This window comes from Conger conger, chromosome 2, assembly GCF_963514075.1.
Source record: "Conger conger chromosome 2, fConCon1.1, whole genome shotgun sequence".
NCBI lineage: Eukaryota > Metazoa > Chordata > Actinopteri > Anguilliformes > Congridae > Conger > Conger conger.
The window spans coordinates 47,115,757-47,136,303 of NC_083761.1; the positions used below are offsets into that span (position 1 = coordinate 47,115,757).

General features: G+C 42.2%; 1 protein-coding gene across 2 annotated transcripts in view; it reads left to right on the forward strand.

The window, feature by feature from the left end:
• Positions 1 to 11,486: 11,486 nt before the first annotated feature.
• Positions 11,487 to 20,547, forward strand: part of plxdc1 (plexin domain containing 1) — a 68,385-nt gene continuing 59,324 nt past the window's right edge. For both annotated transcript variants that reach the window (XM_061231841.1, XM_061231842.1), the window contains exon 1: positions 11,487 to 11,915. In XM_061231841.1, the coding sequence (XP_061087825.1) occupies positions 11,840 to 11,915 (76 nt within the window). In that variant the 5' untranslated portion in view covers positions 11,487 to 11,839. The remainder of the gene's footprint in view (positions 11,916 to 20,547) is intronic.

Here is a 20,547-nt window from a genome sequence, read left to right on the forward strand (position 1 = left end):
GCCTGGTCTCCATGAGGTCTAATGAACTGCAAATTGACGCTTGTTTGCAGTGTCCTGGGCTGATGTTATCAGTCTGCTGTATGACACACAAATGCATGGCCTGACAATGGAATTACACCTGCAGACTTAAGGAATTGGCAGCCATGCTGCCAAATCCTGTCTCACACACATGCATATAAACACACACACATACAGGCATATAAACACACACACATACACGCACATGCAAACACACACACTTACACACACAGTGTGAGCCACAGCGAGAGAAAGAATGGACTGAAGTTTACTGCACATGCACTGGTGCCAGTAAGTAGGGAAGTGCTTGTGAATAATGCTGACATTGCACCAAAATGGAGATAATCGGGCTTGTTATAAACAGCACAGTGGAGAAGAGGTTTCAATGGCAGCAGACTGGGAAAGTAAACAGAACAAAACATTGTACTGTGAACCAGTACAGGCAAAGTTGCAACACATATTTAAAAAGTAATCTTTATATTGCCAAATGGAAAATCAGACTGTACATGAAGATTCATGGACATAACTTGAACCTAGTGTTAACCAAATCCCATCTCTGTTACATTGAAAGTAGCCTTTTACACAAATCTGCCACATTGCTAATCTATTGACTAAACACTCCCCATGGGTTATTTTGGCTGCAGTTTGCTATGTTTTGCTATTGGTCAGTCAGATTGTAATACTGAAGTTTACTGTTGCAATTAGCAACTAACAAATAGTTGACAAATTGACCCATTGTAACAGACCTATCCCCCCCAGTGTGAGCTCTTAGCACCGTGCTGTGTGTATTCAGCGCTGGCAGCAGGGAGGACGCATTGTAGCAGCTGCACTTTTATAACCAAGTGGAGAAAATTCTGGATTCCCCAGCTCTAGTCATGGAGAGTTTACCATTAAAATAATCATTGTGTTTAAGGTGCAGAACTTTTCAACCTTGACCCTTATGCTACAGAGAGAATGAATAAACCTGCTTTAATTTCCGTCTTATATGTAGTCAATTATTTATTTGAATAAAGTTATCTATTATATTCTATTATGCTAATTGTGGTGAAGGGTGTGGTAGAACATTTTACTTGAGTGATACACCATAAAGCCTACACAATGCTGCCATAATTATGACAGACGACCTGTCACATCATCTTACGTCTCGTGATGTTATATTGCTGGTGTGATATACGCAGTGAATTTTTCTAAGCAGTATATAACTGTTACAGAGCAAAACATGGTATACATTATCAGTGTAATGACATCTGTCACAAGCTGTAATTTGCTTAATCATCTTGACCAGTTATTACAGGTGCTATGCCATGAATATGGCAGCTGGATTTAAGCTGTTTTGTAAAAGAAATCTAACCAAATATATCATGCACCCAGTCATGGCTGTGTGCAATATTTCTGATGGTGAGATCGAATCCCAACAGCTAACATTGCTGATGGCAACAATATGCTGATTGAATGTTCATTTATGGTACTGTCTGTCTTAGGTATGACTAGTTGGATATTGTGTTTTAAAAAGAGAAGCAATGAATAATGTTTTTCAGCAAAAGAAAAGGACAGTACAAGTTAAACAAGCTCAATGATAAATTACTAATACTGAATTAGTAAACAGGTTAATTTTAGACCTGTTACCTGTGCTAATGCAGGTGCACAAGGCCTCACGTGCCAATGATGGAGGTAAATCCTCTGTTCAAGACATGCTTGGACCTCGACTGTTAAAAACTGCTGCCGCAAAATAGCAACGCCCTTCACTCACATTTTCAATCTCTCAATCCAAACCAATACTATGCCTTCTGTTTGGAAAATGGCTCAAGCACTACCACTGCACAAATTTGAATAACAACAGACCTATCTCCAAATTATCTTTCTTAGCAAAGATCCTTCAAAGAGTCTCATAAACTCTAAGCTGAAACAGTATTTGTCCAAAAAGAACATTCACAAAAAGCACCAATCAGGTTTTTGATCAGGCCACCGCACCGCAATGCCTTGGATAGTAAACAACGCTGTACTTGCCTCTTTATTGACCTGTCCAAGGCATTTGATACTGTTGAACATCAAATTCTCCAAAATAGACTATGATATTGGGCCGAGTTCTGTTGCAGTTGGGTTATTTCAACAATATCTTTCAAACAGGATGTCTTTGTTGATGGTCTGAAATCCAGTTTATTTAAAGTTAAAAACGATATTTCTCTGGGCTTGATTGTGGCTACAATCCTTTTCCGTATTTATATAAATGACATTGGACTGTGGACTCTAGCAAATTTTTACGCAGATGACACTGTTTTGTTCTCTACTGCCCCTTCGTTTGACAGTGCTCTATCTAAACTCCAGTCTGCTTTTAACACCGTACAGGAAAATCTAATTCGAGTTCGACTTGTGCTGAATGCTGATAAGACCAAGCTTATGATTTTCTCTCACACTCCAGTAACTCAACCTATTATGGCAGAAAATAACTCACCTATTGAACATTGCACAAGCTGGTTAAGAACCTAAACTTCAAAGACAAAATTGACAAAAAGCTTTTCACAATATGCTAAACAAAGACCTCTACCTTCATGTCAGTTATAGAATACTGTGACATCATTTATATTCACACCCAAACCTCAGACTCTACAGACTCACTACAGACTATTTGATTCCCCCCACTACTCATGTTTACGTTTTTATCACTAAACAGGTACATTGTATTTGCAAATCAATTACTGGTAAAACTTCTACTTCACCCCCTCCAAATATCCAGTAATTTCTATTGTTTCAGATAACAGTTTTGTTTTCTTCTTAATGTCACCAGAATCTGAACTATTTCGGGTAAAAAGGCTTTTGATTACTTTGCACCCTGGTCCTGGAATAATCTCCAGTCAAAGCTCCAGCTTGACCACTTCATTCCATAAAATCAGTTCAAACTAAATATAAATGTACTGATGTAGATGGTGACCTATAACCTTTACTGCACTTAATTATACTACTTCTATGGTCCCTTGGAAAAGAGATTTTGAATCTCAATGAGACTTCCCTGTAAAATAAAGACTATGTTAAAAAGGTGCTTAACCTCATGATCTGTAGTCAAATACTTGACCACTGAGCTATACATCCAATACACTAAGTGAACAATTTATTAGCTATTTATTAGACCAATTTTTTAGACTTATTAAGTCTTCTGCTGCTGTAGGCTGTCCACTTAGAGGTTTGGCGCATTGTGTGTTTGGAGATGCGCTTACCACTGTTGCAATGTATGGTTATTTGCGTTACTGTCACCTTCCTGTCAGCTTCAAACCAGTCTGGGCCTTCTGCTCTGACCTCTGTCATTAACAATGCAACTGCCCACCGAACTGCTGCTCACTGAATGTTTTTTGTTTTTCGCACAATTCTCTGTAAACTCTAGAGACATTCCATGGTCAAAGTCACATTTCATCCCGATTCTGAGATTTGGCACCACGTCTGCATGCTTTTATGCATTCAGTTGCTGCCACATGATTGCTGATTAAATATTTGCATCAGCTAGTACACAATAACACAACCTACACAATCACTGAGTGTATATTTTGGTGGAGACTTTCATAATTTTTTCAATTAGTTGTGCCAGATTTTTCTTTTCTTGATAGGGCTTCTTGATCTGAAGTCAAATGCTCTACCATTGAGCCAAACCCCCCAACCTGTTGAGGGCTGTTAATGTTAGTGGGGTAATGCCATTGTTTACTTTACGGATCAGAACTACTCTATCTGCATTTAGCTGTGTTATATCCATGTACCTCAAGAGTTTAGCAGATTCTGTTGATGCACCAACAAGAATTTGGCTGTTCATGACCTGTCCTGAAAAAGAAATGGATCTCTCCTGTCCCTATCAAAAACACTATTAGAATTAAGCCAAATGTCATTGCAGCTAAAGTGGAAAATGAGGCCCGAAGTGAATCATCTCTCCAAATCTTACAATGGGCTCTAAGCATTTACAAAGGAGGCTTGGTGCAGTGAATATGGTGTCAATAATAGTTACCCTGGCTCCAGGTCAATATTTACCCAGCTGGCCCAAGAGCAGGGCGTTTCAAATGAAGTGTGTCTCTGAATCCATTGCAAAGACTGGCCAGGGAGAGTTGATGAGTGAGTCAGAGAGAAAGATAAAGAGAAGGATAGAGGGAGAATGGGAAGTAAAACGAGCATGGAGATGTGACTAAGCCCAACAGCACAGCTGCCTCTCTCTCTTTCCCTTTCACAAGAACTTTCACAACAGCCACGAAAGCCCTGTTGGTGATTAAACTTTTCCAGTAATGCGCCATGTCAGCTCTGAGCCCAGCTGCAGTGAGCTAACAGTCAGTAAAGCCGCTCTCTGGCGAATGGGCTTTGCTCCAGTCTTAAACCTGTGGATGCAATTTTTCTGCCTGTGTGATGCTTTGCTTCACTGCTCTATGGTTCCCTGGCCCAGAGTGTCTTCACTGCTGTTACAGGCTGTGTGCATCAGCAGAGCTTCTCCTGAGATAAATAATCTCATTTCAAAAAGATAAAAAAAGTGTGTGTATGTGTGTGTGTGAGAAACAAACAATTTCTTGTGTAAATGTACGCAGAGCCACAGGTCTTGCATGCTTATGGATTTGCATCGACTGACCAGTTTTAATGAAGTTTAAGCCATAGTGATAGTAGATATTTTTTTACGTCATTCGGTAAATACAAACTAATTTGCTCGCAAACAACAGATTCACCTGTTGGTCATGTGCCAAGCACCTGCATGATTTGCCTTCTTTTTATTTGCCCTTATTGCCAGTAGGGGTCAGTGAAAGGTTTGCAGTTTCATTCTGACATCAATAAGTGATGATGAGATGGGTCTAGCAGTAAACAAGGCCATGGCAGTAAATCATAGAGAAATAAAGGCTCACTTCACCATCATTTCATGTTAAATCTCATAGTGCCACTGAGCGAGGGAGAGGCACACTTAGGGCCACGTCCATGAAGTGTAATCCACCGGTCAACAGGTAGGCAATACTTACAATGAATCACATCTTACATACAGCAACAGCCTGTTACCATGTGAGCATTGCTGCATTGGGGAATAATTTAACCGCTTTTCAGTTTTATGAGCTATCCTTTCCTTGTAGTTCATTGTGTTCTCAGCCCCCAGACATTAGTAGGCACTATGCTGTGACTATAAAAGCTAAGCCGTTTGTTATGACTTCGCTGTACCCAAACAATGAAGTTCAGGTAAGAGATTGTTTTGTCTGCTCTCACAGCTGTGTGATTGACCCTTGAGGTCAGGTCTCAAGAAGCAGCACTAGTGGAGAATAGTGGCCTGCATGAGTGTATTTATCCGCACAGGATTACCTCTACAATGCTCGTGTAAATGAGCAGCAGGATTATGGCCACAACAAAGCACAACAAAAACTACTGTTTAGCAGACATGATGTTAATACCAAACTATGTGCAGGAAAAATTCAGGAATAGGTTCAGAAATGAGAAAGTATGTTTTTAAGAGATTGGTGGCTTCAGGTGGTGTAGGAGACCAAATGGATCCTGTCTCAGAAGTGCATGTATGCTTGCCATGAGGAAAGCAAGGGAGGAAGTAGGCTGGGTGGGTTCAATTCCATTTTAAGACATTCCCTTCCCTTGCTGTTGATGGGTTCAGGATTGTTCTGTATGCATCGTTAAGCATGTACATAATGTTACATGCTTAACTATGTCATCCTGTAAGAATGAAATCGGACCTTACAGATAACATGGACATGTGCTTGAAGGCCGGGGGTATTTAAGCCAGTACGTTGAAGGTTGCTGTACTGCAAACTTCTTTTGTTTCAGTGATCTTCCCACTTGGCCTGTATGACATTCAATAAACTTTTACTTTTCTCTAGTAAGTTTGACTTGGGAGAGTTCCTGCATTGTCCTGACTTTGATTTCACTGAGGGAAGCTGGGTCCTAACACCATCTTCCCACAAGAGAGGCATTTTGTGATGAAATTAGTGATGTGGAACAAGCAAACTTAACAGGTGATCTGCAAGAGAGGATAGAGGATGAACAAACTGAAAAGTAACGGCCCTCATAAACCCCATAGTAACCTCGGTTCCGTGCGCAAGTTTCTTTTTCCGAAGATTCAGCAATAATTCATGAAAAGAAGTTAGACCTGACAAAGATCCACTGGGGTCGAAACTTCTGTAACAAAGGTGTGTAAGGAGCATATCAGTGTGCGGGCTTCCTTCTTTTCATTTATGCACTTTTCAGCCCAGCACCTTGCGAAATTGGATGTGCATATGCTGGCAGTGTATGATTTATAACAACCACCCGAGTTATTTTGAGTGATAATATAAACACGCCAGCTGGTATCATAAAACACAAACCTAGGTCTTTGCTGTGATTTTTTAAAACACATACACAAAAGCATTTAGGCTGACAAAGTTCAATTTCCAGTTCTTAATCCCCCCTCCTATCCTACAATATGACCTCTTGAATTATACTCAAACCTGCCAAACTTATCCTACAAAAAATATAACCTGCTCCAAGCGTAACATTCATATTTGAATCCAGCTCAGTACTGGAGATAGTAATATTTGTATTTCACCAATATTCTCCATTCTTCTTTCTCATCTCCTCTCTTTTCTGTTTTTCATTTTTTCTCCTCAGCTCTCTTTGCTTCTCCTCTCTGCTCCTCTCCTCTCCACCTACACATCTGCAATCATAGGCTTAGCTGACATCTCTGTCCAACCACCAGCCCATGGGCGTAATGCCTAGTCAAAGCCAGGGCATGATCTGTGTTCACTTCACTTCACTTCTATTTATTTTATTGCTGCTTTTTTATTGGGTCTAGTAGGAGGGGCAGTTTTGAGAGCACTGTGATGTAATGCAGGAGGTCAATGGGTCCCAAGTGAGATTTGGAATTAGGTCAGGCAATGGGCCTGCTTCCATGGCGAACTACCAACTGGCCGTCTTTTACTCTACAAATCCTCCTGCATCCACCATCTGTCTTTCTTCTGTTCTCCCTTTTAGACAATGCAACTCCTCTTCTCCCTCCCTCCATCCGCTCTTTCATTTCCAATGTCACATCTGTCCATCCAGGTTTACGCTCAGTCTTTAGAGATTTTTGTCTGGTGTCTGCTGGGGTCTTTCCAACCAAGCGAGAAGGGCTAGTATGTCGTTTTATGGCCGGCCATGCTGTGCTGTGTTTTCCAGAAACATGCAGGTGCTTGCACATTGATCTGACAGTCTGTTAACACTGTGCCATAGTTATGGTCACCAGTTTGTCTCCACCATCACTGCAGGGATTACATTTTCTATCCTCCTGGGGGTAGGAAAATGAATATGCTTTAAATGTTATGAAAAGCATGTCTTTGAGCCAGTGGTCCTCGCTCCTGGTCATGGAGAGCTCCAGGTCTGCTGGCTTTTGTTGTGACACAGAAACCTGCATACTCTGGCTGTCCAGGTGCAGGATTGAGTATCACTGCATTAAAATGAAAAATGCATCTATATAAAGCAGGATATCCAATATTATCCATAAAGTGCCAGTGTAGCTGCAGGTATTTGTTTTAGCCCTCTGCTACATAAGACATAATTCGTCTTAAAGTCTTGATTGAAGACCATGATTAGTAAATGTTGAATCATTCATCTAATTTTTATTTAACATTTCTGTGCAAGTGAAATGTTTTTAACTGCTCTCATTTTTAATGTGGGCATTGAGCTGCAGAACAAATGCTTTGTCCTGATTGTCCTGTTGTCCTGGAGACGCAAACACAAACACACACAATCATGCACGGACAGACAGACACAGAAACACACGTGCCAACAGACAGATGCGCACACATACATTCCATGTTGCCGGTGAAAATTGCCAAGACAAACTGCACCTTCGCCCTTTCACTCCCTATAATGTTGAAATAGTTTATTGATATATTTGTTCTGTCTCTCACTTTGGGTTAGCTTTTATTTTTGTGCACAGATGTTTGGTAGTCCAGGGAGTCTCCTGCCCAAGCCTGTTTTCAATCGGAATGAGTGAGTCAAGTGCGATTCTGGCTCTAATAGGAAGCAGTCTCCTCTGTCCACTGCCAGATGCAGGAGGAGAGACGCGAGAGAGGAGGGGGATCTAGAGCAAGGGTCATCGCAGCTGCTAATCAAGGAGGCGTCTTTAGCGGAGGTTCGCTTCATCCAGCCTGCACCTCCCTCAGCGACTCTCTTCTCCTCTTTTCAAGTGCGTTCCCCACACTCCGTCCATATTGGGCAACGTCTGCTCTCCTCTGTGCTGGGGACAGTTGCTTTATTTGTTTCTACTCAGGACAAGATCACTGTGTTTCAGCGATGAGTACATTACAAGAGCCCTCTCACCAGATGTAGAATCGTTCACAGACAAACCGTTTGTTATGTCTTGGCTCCTCCCCATTGCAAAGACAAGCTTCTCTTTGCATTGTAAACAAAGAGCCGGCGGGGGGAAACGGACAGGAAGACAAGGCAACAGCGCCGTCCAAAACAGAGCTGGAGCATCCTGTTAATCAGTCTAAGTGCAATTAAATGGCGATTTAGTTTTAAATTCTCTCCCAAGCCATCAGACGTGCACCTGCGTTAATGCTGGAAAAACAAACATTGCATCACCATGTTGCATTTTAGGCCAGGCAAATGTGTTAACTGGTTTAACAGATTTTATTTTCAGTAAAGTGAGGTGTACGATTGACAAAAAAACAAAAAAAAAACCAACAAAGTGTTGCAATGTTCCTCTCCTTGAATTTTGGCAGGTGGAGTCTGTCCATCAAAGTACTTGTAGCAACCAATTAATGATTACCAATGGCCCACATCGGTACATACTGTATTAAATCAGTCAGTCACAGACTTCTTGCCGTTACCAAATGCAAAGGATTTGTGACTGAGTGACAAGTTGTCTTTTGACACCAGTCAACCCTTGTCACTACAGCTTCCTCTGTCATTGTGGGCGAGTGCAGCTGGGCTCTCAGACCCTGCTTTTGTAGCCAGAGCAGGCAGACCGCTCTACCTATCAACCTGCTAATGTGCGCTGACGCCCTGCCTGTTGACACCATCCCTCCCTGGCCCATGCTGTAGGCAATTATGCGTCATTCCCTGGGTCTCCTGGCCCGTGACTGCACTGAGACTGTGTGGGTTCTATTCTGTACCACAGGGTGTCTAACTGAATTAACGACTATAGCTTTAGATAGACCCACCCAGGAGGCCCCAATAAAAAGCTTTTCTGTGTGACTCCAAAGCAGAGCCCAGAGTACATACCAAGAAATTACATTTATTACAGTAATACTGAAAACGAAGATTTTATCTCCAGGGAGATGGCATACAATTCTGTCCTTCATACTTGTTTGAAGTCTTCAGTTTTATGTTTTCAGTGTGAAGTACAGGGAGAGCTGTATTATTGTGTTTTTTGTTTTTTTAAGGAAAACAGTTTGAACTATCAACATATTATTTATGTTTTGGGCTGCTGTGTGGCTCATGCTGGTAAGGCACTATACCAGTGTATGGATAGGTCTTATGAATCTGGTTTATAAAATTTTATAGAATCCGGACTACATGATTATTTCTGCCCAGGGCAACTGCAGAATGGCCATGGCTCATTACTCACCAGTGACCCCTGTTGGTCAATTGGAAACCCACAGTCTGTTTGGTCAATGAAGCGTCTGTCCCTGTACAAGCACAAGCAGAGTGCAGAGCAGAACCTGTTGGTTGTGATTTGGAAAGGCTGTAACTTAGCATCACATTTTTAAAAGCAAAGAAATGTTTGTCTGCTAGTCTGTATGACCATAAATATGACTGGTGAAAGAAATAGGGGGAAAAGCATTAAGACATTTATAGTTTCAGCGTTCTCTCACACTACATTCTCATTCAGGAAAAGATAGTTCGGGTGAGATTGTCATGAGCTTTTTTCCTTTTTCCAAAAAGTGTTGTTAAACATTCACATAAAAATGTATCTTTTGCATATACGTATGAGAAGGGACTAAATATTTAAATGCATATAAATATGCAAAATGTTAATATTTCTGCTTAATTATTTTTACACCACTTTTTAATTATAGGAAAGCTGTGGAGGTGAGATTACTGTGGCCATGAGCTTTAGCATAAAATAGTGTTATCACCTTTTTCCCGCTTGTTGGAAAATAAGAAAACTGAAATGACTCATTTCTGTAAATGCCATTATTAGTCTGTGGAAAAGGAGAAGTACGGTTATTTTGCTGGAAATGCTAGCATTCATGTTTATAATTAAATCTAGCCTTTGACAGCCCCAGCCCCAAACGAGCAAGATCTGTGGATCTCTAAGGACGTGGAGAAATGGCCGGATAAACTCAGCATATTCTATCTGCTTAACATGGAGAAAGCTGATGTGTCTGTGGGGGCGAATGAGCATAAATTGAGTGAACATGGTGGGGGTTTTTTGGCAAGAAAGTGTGTGCATGTTGTTGAGCTTGTGTGTGTGTGCGTGCGTGAGTGCAGGTGGGTGTGGGTGTGGGTGCGTGTTATACTTGTAGACAGTCTAATCCAATTGGGAATTTTAAAAGTCAAAAGCACTGTGGCAAATTCCATCTAAAAGTTATTTGCCTCTGTGTTCTGGCCTTGGTTCACCACCTGGGGCTTATAACTGTGCAGCATCTGAGCTGAGGACCACTGGCTCAGATAGATAGAATTATATTTTACCTTCTACTCTGATAAATCACGAACTGTGATTCATATCCCCTTCACCTCTTGCCTCCTTGCGTTTTGAATCGTGGCACACCATCCCACCGAGGCGTTTGAAAATCAGCTCAGATGAAGACGTGTTCTAACAATGTTGTGCCCATCGGTGACTTCCTCTCACAGGAGTATCGTTGTTACTTCCTGTCAGCAATTTGTGCAAGGCATTACCTCATTCCATTTTTTAATTTCTTTGGCTCTTCCTCGTGGGTAAAGGGGAACTGGAGAGTATGAATTAGTTATTGCTGGAGAGCTTGCCTTTCTGTGGGAGTCTTTATGCTTATCATAAACAACAGCTGTGCACGACTTTGCAGGCTTGTTCCAGCAGGCATTTTCAAAATATGCAAACAGTATGTTTCTCTACAACCTGTCCTCGTGGAGATCAGAAGCGGCTTCAGTGCACGGGCGTGTTGTTTGCATTGTGTGAAGTTTCTAGTTTTAGTGATAGTATGTCAGATTTTTTATAATGTTGTGACATATTTTCTTGTACAGAAAACATTCTCATGAATTTTGTCTGATAGCATCTTAACCTGCATTAAATTGCAAAACGTACTCACACTACTTTTAGCATTTATGCAGCTTACACTCTTCGCAAATAATTGTCAGTACAGCACATGCTTGTGTTTACTCTGCCTTCTGGTCAATATGTTTGCATACATAGCCACCAGGAGGCGCCAAATCTCTGTCCCATCTGAAGACTTTTCTACTGTTTGAAGAAGGGAAAAAAGAACTGTAATGAATATATGTGGGGTAGTCTCAGCTCTGCTCCAATTTCACAGAACAACCCTGGAGACCCAGTATAGATAGACAGATTTAGAGAGAGAGAGAAAGAGAGCGAGAGAGTGAGAGAGAGAGAGAGGCAGAGCAGAAAAAGAGAGACAGAGAGAGGGAAGAGGCAAGCAGAAAAAACAAGAGAGGGAGGAAGGTAGGCAAGGGGGAGAGTACACTTTCATCTCAACTGCAACACCTTATCACTCATTGCAGAAGTCCTACTGTACATTACCATGGCAACAACGGAACAGCTCTGAGAGAGAGGGAAGAAGGTAAAGCAAACAAAAAGGGAGCGAGAGAGTGAGAGAGGGAGAGAGAGAGGGAGCGTGGGACCAGCTGGAAGCCCTCGTCTAACGCGCAAAGTTGAAGGGAGGATAGGAGCGAGACGGGAGCGAGCCACAGGCTTCAGAACATGGCTCTGCGTGCAGCGCTGCTCATCTGTCTGTCCACCGCAGAGTTGGGGAGAGTTTGGGCGCAGGAGAGAAGAGGTAAGAGCTCCGTCTCCTCCTCGGCGGTCCCCAGGGCGCCTCCGGGAATGCCCCGCACTCACCTCCCTCTCCCTCGCCTCCCCGCACCTCATCAGTCTTTGCGGCGGAACCTGCTCCAGCCGCGCTTCAGACTCACACCTCTCCTGTGAGATCATCCTTCAGGGAAAACCCCTGGCGACCTTACGCTGAGCGCGGCCGTCCGGGTTTACTGTAGCGTCCACCGGCTGCTTCACGTCGTCTTTCCCTCCGCTCGCGGTCACTGAAGGGTTTGGGGGGTGGGGAGCCAGGTGAGGAGGATGCAGTGTTCCCTTTGAGGAGATCTGGGTTGAGGTGATCAGCAGGTCTGTGACCCCCCCCCCCCCCTCCCCCTCCAGTTTCTGTGCTTTCATGGCTTTGAGGCTCAAAGTTTGGTGTGAGTGTTTTGTTGCGGTTGTGGTCACAGTCGGGTTTTTTCTTCTATTGTGAAACTATAAACTGTTATAATTGCACTATCATTTTTCTTATGAGTGTTTTGTTTTGTTTGAGGACAGGGCTCTGCTGACTTTGGTCTCAGTGGGACTTCCCTGAAATAAAGGTTTACTACTCTGATGGAGTTATGCCTGATGGAGATGCACATTCAGGTCGATGGGTGGCACGGTCTGTTTTCGTAAATCTCAAAGTATATTTTGGCGATGGAATCCGATTTATGGCCTCTGTCGACCGAAAGAGACATTTACGTTATGCAGCGGGTTCATTTATGTATTGCGGCGAACGGTTTACGGCGCTTTAAAGCGGATAGCTTTGCGTGGGTCTTTTGTTTTGGAACGGAGAGAAGTTTCATTTTCTGAAGCGGTTGTGTGAGTCAGAGGCACATTCCTCCACAACATACTGAAATGCTTTCAGTTCTCTCTGCCACTGCTGGATGTTCAACCAGCACAGGATACCACCGCTGCCTCGCGCGTAGTGTAGATCGTTATGCCACAAGCACTTCTAACAGGAGAGTTATTCATAATTCTGTCTGTTCCTGGCGTACGTTTCTGAGCAGGCTTTGAAAGTTATTGCGTTCTAGGACATAGTGTCTTAATTGTGTTTGTGTGATATATGTTAGGGCATAAAGTGTGTAAGTTACTGTTTTTGGACTTATGCATGCAAGCTGATGTGTGTGGGAAAATTACATTGGGGATGTTTTAGGGATGCAAGTGTGCACATATTGTTGTATGTGTGTGTGTTTACATTCGTGCCATACGTTCAGCCCCTTCCTGTGTAGGTATTTATATCGATAGGTAGTGTGTGAGTGCATGTGCATGTATATCTCTCAGAGGTGTTGTATTTTTAGAAGGCCCAGTTCCTCTCCTCCTCCTCCTCCTCCTCCACAGTGCTGCTCTACTTTCTGCACCTCGCCGTTGCTCCCTGCCCCAGTGATGCAGTGTGGAGCCCTGCGGCTGCAGGGGCTTCTGAGCTGTGTGGGTCTGATGATGGACGACCACTCGCCCCCCGCATGCGATGCGTGAATACAAGGTGTCGCAGAGTGCGCTTCTCAGATCTCCCGACAACAGCCCGAGTCTCCCCTTCCTGCACGGTCTCCATCTCAGGGGCTCTCCCTCTCTTCTCTGTCTCGCTTTATCGCTCTCTCTCTCTGGCTGAAAAAAACTGCTCAAGCTAGGTTTTGAAACAGCTGGTAGCTGGTCGACCAGTTCTGACCAGCTCCTTACTCAACATAGTTTAAACCAGCTCAAGCTATGTTTTGAAACAGCTGGTCACAGCTGGATTTTACTCCAGGGTCTTGCGCTCTCTCGCTCTCTCGCTCTCTGAAATTCGAATTGCTTTATTGGCAGGAGATACATTTATAAATAAAGCAGACGGCAATCAATTAAATTCAACTAAACATTGGTTGAGTAAATGATAATCGGCATGAATATTCTCGAAGCAACAACACAATAACAATAACATTGTTAATACTGAATCAACAGAAGTATAAAAAAATATATTATTTAAAAAAAGAATCTCATCTCTCAAATTGAAATTAAAACTGGCTTTATTGGCATCTCTCTCTCGTTCTCTCTCTCTCTTGCTTTCTATCATTTGCTCCCGCATATATTTAATCTTCTATCCGATGAGTCCCCTCGATAGTTGAATATGAAGTGATTACTCTGTATTGAAGGCATTCAACAAACAGACTGATTTATCATCCTCCGCTGCGCATCATCGTTCTGTATTACACTCTAGCAATGCCATGGGGGGTTGCAGGTTCTAAAGGTGGGGCACAATGGAACTAGGCCGTGCCTAGTCTCTCTCTCTCTCTCTCTCTCTCGCTCTCTGTCTTTCTCTCGCTCTCTCTCTCTTCATCTTCCCTGACCTGCAGTACAGCAGGAAGGCAGTGCATTCCCGTAGTGCCTCACTTCACTGATTCCCTGCTGGGCCAAGCCCAGAGTAGTTGCATCAGAAAAGAAGCAGTGACAGGTTCAGGTTAGCAGAGCCTGATGGGTTTGCAAAAGCAAATCTGCTAAGATTCCTCTTGGTAGGGGTGGCTGGGTGGCTCATCGAAGTGCGACACTACCCTATCTCGCAGTGAATCCAGACTGTTGCAGTGCCATTTGGGCAGTAGCTCCATAGAGCCACACACAATTGGTGATTGGATGGCAGGGTCTAGTTTTAGATAGATGGTAGGTTGCTTGCTGGTGCCCGGTGAGCTCATAGGCTAGCTGACTTGCATCTGGAGTAATGAATGAAATGAAATCTCTACATGAAAAGGGAAGGAGTCATTGGGCCCTTGAACATGGCCCTTAACCCCAAAACTGCTCCAGGGACTTTACCCCTGTTCATGCTCACTTGCAACTATTTTCTCTGGCATTTCTCTCAAGGTTTCCTTGAAGAGAAATGCCAAAGAGTTTTCCTTTTTCTCATGAGCATCCCCTGGTTAACCCATGTATACCCATAAGTATTTCCCCTAACCTTATCACAAGCTTGAAAATGACATATCCAAAATAAAATGTTGACGATTCTTGAACCATTTTGACAACGGTATAATCCTGGTCTCTTCTGAAAGGTAACCCTTTTAGTCAGAATTAAAAGTATTACTTCAACAAAGTTACAGACGCTTGAACACAGTGGAATTGGCTTTCTCACTGAAAAGAGTTTCTGAGCTCATAAAGTTCAAAAGGATACATTGAAAATAAATATTACAGGTCTTATGAAGTGTAAAATGCTGTATTTTGCTTACTAAAGTATACAACACTTCTTATCCCCCCCCCTCTCACTTTGAACCTCCCTCTCCTTGTGCTATCCTCAGACAGCAACAGGTCGATTGTAGAAAATAAGTAAAATAATCACAATCATAACATCTTGTATAGTAATATGTTCATTGAGGTCCATTGATTTAAGTTTTTATCAAGTACCAAACTCACATTCCGCAATTTCATATGCTATTTATTATTCTAAAGCAGGCTTGCTCCTTATTTATACACATGTTGAATAATAATAAAATATTTTGAGAATGTACTTAGATGCTCACCAATATAAAATTGGGTCACATCACTGAAAATGCCCACTATTGTGGAGTCAAAGGTGTTTTCACTGTCTTCCTCAGAAACATTAGATTAGACTAGAGAGATGAATGATTACATGGAAGTCCTCCAAAGGAAGTCCTCTATTTAGACATAGGCATTGCAAAATATTATTTTTGTTGTAAAACCTCAACCTTTTTGGGCATAAAATCCCAATTACTTGTTTTGCCGGAAGTGTAACAGTCTCAGTGTGCGAATTGAAAATGCTAGGGTTTCATTACGCAGGTGAAAAAATGCTGTGTTGTTTTATGCAAACCTAACAAACTATACACCGTTGGAAATGTAATGTCATTAGCTAAAAGGCTTCTCAGTTATCACTGCAATACCATACCATTAGCTGGTTCTAGGCAGAGCAGATTATTGCAACAGTATTACCAATATTGGTCAGAGAAGCTTGTACTTGGTCTCATCATGTTTCAGACAGCCAATAAAAAATTTAGATTCCCATGTACAAGTATTTTTGTAGAAGTATGCAATGGCAAAACGGACAACAATGATAATTCCTCCAGAGAAATTTTAAGTCAACAATGATGCATTATGGTACGAGAACCCGTGGCATATTGTGGGTATTGGCACAGCTAGCGGGGTGGTTAGTTACACCCCCTAGCTGTGCCAATATCCACGATATACCACAGGTTTGAGTTCTATAATGCTTTTACACAACGGTTACCATCAAAATTTACTTTTAAAAGACAAACTTTAAATTAATGTATTTTTAATGGCAATAATATTTTTTTGTGGTCAATGTATTCTTCCTCTGAACAGTAGTTATTGAAATATAGTGACATTAGGAGTCATCATTTGCTTCGCCGGGATTTTGTATTTTTGCTGATATTTCGATCCATGGATGTTGTATTTTTTTTGCTCCTATTCCTTTCCAAATCAAAGGTAGATAACAGTGATCTACAAACGCAGAGTAATTTTAAAAGATGTGTGAACATGCCATTTAGCTATTTAGGCTATTGGCACGGGTGGAACACAAACTGACCAATGGAGGCAATGGACCAGACCTTTCCATTGTACAATGGACATTATATCACTGTTTCTCAGAGTTTGCTCATTTTTAGAATTACATTATTATGCATTTGGTTCGCTGGACCCTTGCCGTGAAAAGGACACTGACATTGCTTTATTTTGTATAGTCTGTGAATGCTTGTTTTGCCATCCACACATTCCAAAATAAGGAACTGTAAGAGGCATCTTAAAATAGGTCAAAAAAATAGAACCGTGAGTTTTAGCATAGTGATCGAAAATTGTACCATGAAAAAAGGAATGAATGCAAAAAAAAACCTCACCACCCCAGCCTTGATAGGTTAAATAAAGGATAAATAGAGTGTTACAGTGATCATGTCTTTTTTAGGCCAAACCCGATAGTTTCTTCCACCATGGGTTCCCTCAGTTTTTTCCACATGCTTTTACCCATAGGGATCTTGCTTTCTGCCAAAAATAATGTCTGTGGTTAATATACGCTTAATAGAGTTTCACAGTTTGTTCTACAAGTTAAATTAGATCGAATATGTGATTTAAAGGTACAATATGTAAGATTTTTCTGTCAAAACATTGTTACAAGACCATTGTAAATCCCTTCCTATCATTGCTCTGCCTGTGTTTATAGTCCTTAAATTCGGGTTTCAAAGTATACAGTTGACAGCCCAGCACTCTGTACCAAAACATTGTATAACTGTACTATAATTCAAGCTGATTGGTTTAAAATTGGTTCTAATTGCCACAGCCAATGGCATTTCAACGTCAGCATGTTTACAGAGAAGGGAGAGGAATAAACAGTGTTGTGGTTTGAAGGTGTTTCTTACTGCTATTCCTCTCATGACCTGACTCAGTTGACCAGTTGCTACATTCACCATAATTTCAGACACAGCCATGGTCTTCCTCTAACTTCACTCTGCCCAAATATAGCTGTTGTCTACTGTTAAAAGAAGCAGCTAGTGACACCACGTGTTTCGGAGGAAAACCATGGTTTCCTACAGCAGGGTTTGCGCATGTACGTAGTTGCTGCAGTTGCAGATAATTGGACTTTGCAAATGAGGGTGGGAATTGGATATGTCCAAAGGTATTACAAAAAAAAAAGATTCCTGCTGGTAATTAATCATCTCTCGGAGACGGATCCTGATGATATCCCAGACTCCGAGCTCCGCGGCATAAACAAAGGCAACCGCTCTCCCTGGTCTCAATCGCACACGTCGCTCGCAGCAATGAATGAGATCAGCCACAGAGCCGCTCTCGCGCTGCTCAGACATGCTGCGAACATGGCCGTTCTGAGCGCGCACCACCCTGCGGGCTCACCTTGGCTTCGACCGCCAAGCCTGTTGCACAACCACACGTGACCCAAAACAGCCCTTTTCACGATCCACATCTCATTGACCCTCATAAAGTGTGGCTGTCCTGCAGTCGGCTTGTTTAACAAGCGCTTGCCCTTCTTCGCCTGTGCTGAAAGCCCACTGGAGTTCAGAAGGCTGTAGAGGATGAGTGCCCTCTCCCCCTGCTCCAGTCTCCAGACTGAAAGGCGCGTTAAATCCAATCTAATTCCGGCAGTTGTTTCATCAGCATAAGATGGCGGTCCCCTGCTGTCACTCATGCCAATGGAGAGAGAGAGAGAGAGAGAGAGAGAGAGAGAGAGAGAGAGAGAGAGAGAGAGAGAGAGAGAGAGAGAGAGGATGAGACACTCTTTGACTTTTAAAAGCGCATTTTGTTCTTCATCAGTAAAAAAAAAAACTTACTTACTTTTGCAGTCCCATCCAAAAAACAAACAAAGATAATCAGAAAACAAGTTAAAAAAATAATAATAAAAAACAAGAAATGGTCATAAGGGACACTAAGGGAGAGAGAGAGAGAGAGAGAGAGAGAGAGAATGAGAGTGAGAGAAAACCTCTGAGATGGAGACTACACTGAGCAACCTTGACCCCCCTCCCTCCATCCTAATCTCAGCCACAAGCTTGGCACAAGGGTGCCATTTGTAGCGCTCTGAGATCTCATAGCTGTGCTCCAGAAGCTCAGGATTGACTCCCAGTTGCTTACTTTCTGTTTACAGGTGGGTAAATGTTTTATTTCTCAGTGGGCCTGCATATCTTGCCTGTCTTGAATCGGAACAACTTGTTCTTTGTCTCAGGGCCTGAGTTACTGGAAGGGAGTGCGGGAAGGAGACCATGATTCAGGGTGGATTTGAAGGAAAGTGGGAAAACATAACCGTGAGCATGACAGCTTTCCAAGACAAGGCTCAGTGATGTCATCTGTTATCAGGCTCACATTTAGGCCTTATTTGTAGCACCTCTCCCTGAATGCTGCTTTGGAAGGAGAGTGGAGCAGGGCCTGCAGATGGACGTGAAGAGGATCTGGTGGTGGATAAGTACAGGATACTGTGGGGTATATGCTATCCCTGCTGAAATAAACAGCTCAAGATAAGTTTTGACCAGTTCAGACCAGCTCCCAGCTTGACATGGCTTGACCATGGATAGACCAGCTACCAGCTCAGACCTAACTAGACCAGCTAATGACCAGCTTGGCCAGCTCAATTTTAAAGCTGGTCAAGTTGACATACAATGAGATCAAGAATTATTGGCACCCCTGAATGGCAATGAACAGAACATACTTCAAAAAATAAGCAATATGATGACTGAGATAAACTCAAAATGCTGAACATGTGAAAAATACTGTACTTTATTAATGTTGCCATGGCCAAAATCCAACATTGATTTAATAAAAATAGATTTCCCACAAGTAAAGATTCCATATTTATTGGCACCCCTGGTTTATTACTTGGTGCATCCACCTCTAGCAAGGATAACAGCATGGAGTGTTTTCCTGTAATGCTTGACAAGGTTAAGGAACACATTTGGATTGGTTTTGGACCATTCCTCTATGCAGATCCTTGCATGATCCTACACATTCTTGGGTTTGCACTTTTTAACTGCTCTCAGTTCAGCCCATAGGTTTTAGATTTAATTGAGGTTTGGCGCCTGAAATGGCCAGATTTTGTTGTCATGGAAGCACTGTAGCTGGATATTACAGCAGGGATTGTTTTTATTGCTGTGGCTAAGCAAATTTTAAGATTAATAAAGTTTGTCAATCAATCAATCTAAAGCTGAGGAATGCAGGTAGGCAATATGGAATTGAGCTTACTGCATGACTGGCTTTTATTCATTGCTATTGTGTTGAGTCTGTCAAAGTGCATTATTTTTTATGAAGGCATACATCCTTTGAAATTGGAAAGATTGAACAAAAAATGACCTAACATACTGTACAATTCCAGAAACATACCACCTGTCTATGTAATATCTGACCCCTGTCTGAATGGCAATGCAGTTCAGGAAGTTGGTGGAGCAGGATACCAGATTTCTCTGGCGCCAGGTGAAGCTGAATGAATAACACATGCTGCAAATAGAAACATACTTCACAAACCAAGTCAGAAAAATTCTAACTGAAAATGACACTTTGTCATGCGAACTCAAAAATGGCGCAGTTTGTTCAGGTTATTTTGTCACGATGTCAGTGAAGCAGCATGCTGTTCAGCTGCCCCTGTGCTTTCAGAAGCAATGATGAGTAGCACCGTGATCTGCCTTTGACCCTTCCTATATTCTTCTCTTTCACTCTCTCATCTTTCTCTCTCTTTCCCTTCATTGGAGGTGCCCCAGCCTGATCAGACCTAGGTCGAATACAGGTATGTACAGGAATTGTTTTGGATTCAATACTATTCTATGCTTTACTGAGCTTGTCTGGTGAAAGCCCTTCTGAGTTGTTTTAATTGCACCAGGCAAGATCAATCAAACACAGACAAGTATTTGAATCCAAAACAATTACGTAAATGACCCTGGTCTGAGCCGGTTGGTGCAGGACTGCTCCAGCTTGCCCTTTCGTCTTTACTTCTGTAAGGTCTTTACCCAGATGGTCTAAGAGGTGGGACCATTCTGTTGAACTAATCTCAAAATGGGGGACACTGCAAAGAAGCTCAGGGCACCCCTGCTGAAAAAAGAGCCCAAGCTAGGTTTTTTTTTTTTAAAGATATTTTTTAGGCCTTTTTCAGCTTTATTGGACAGTATATAGTATAGAGAGACAGGAAGAATGGGAGCGAGAGAGAG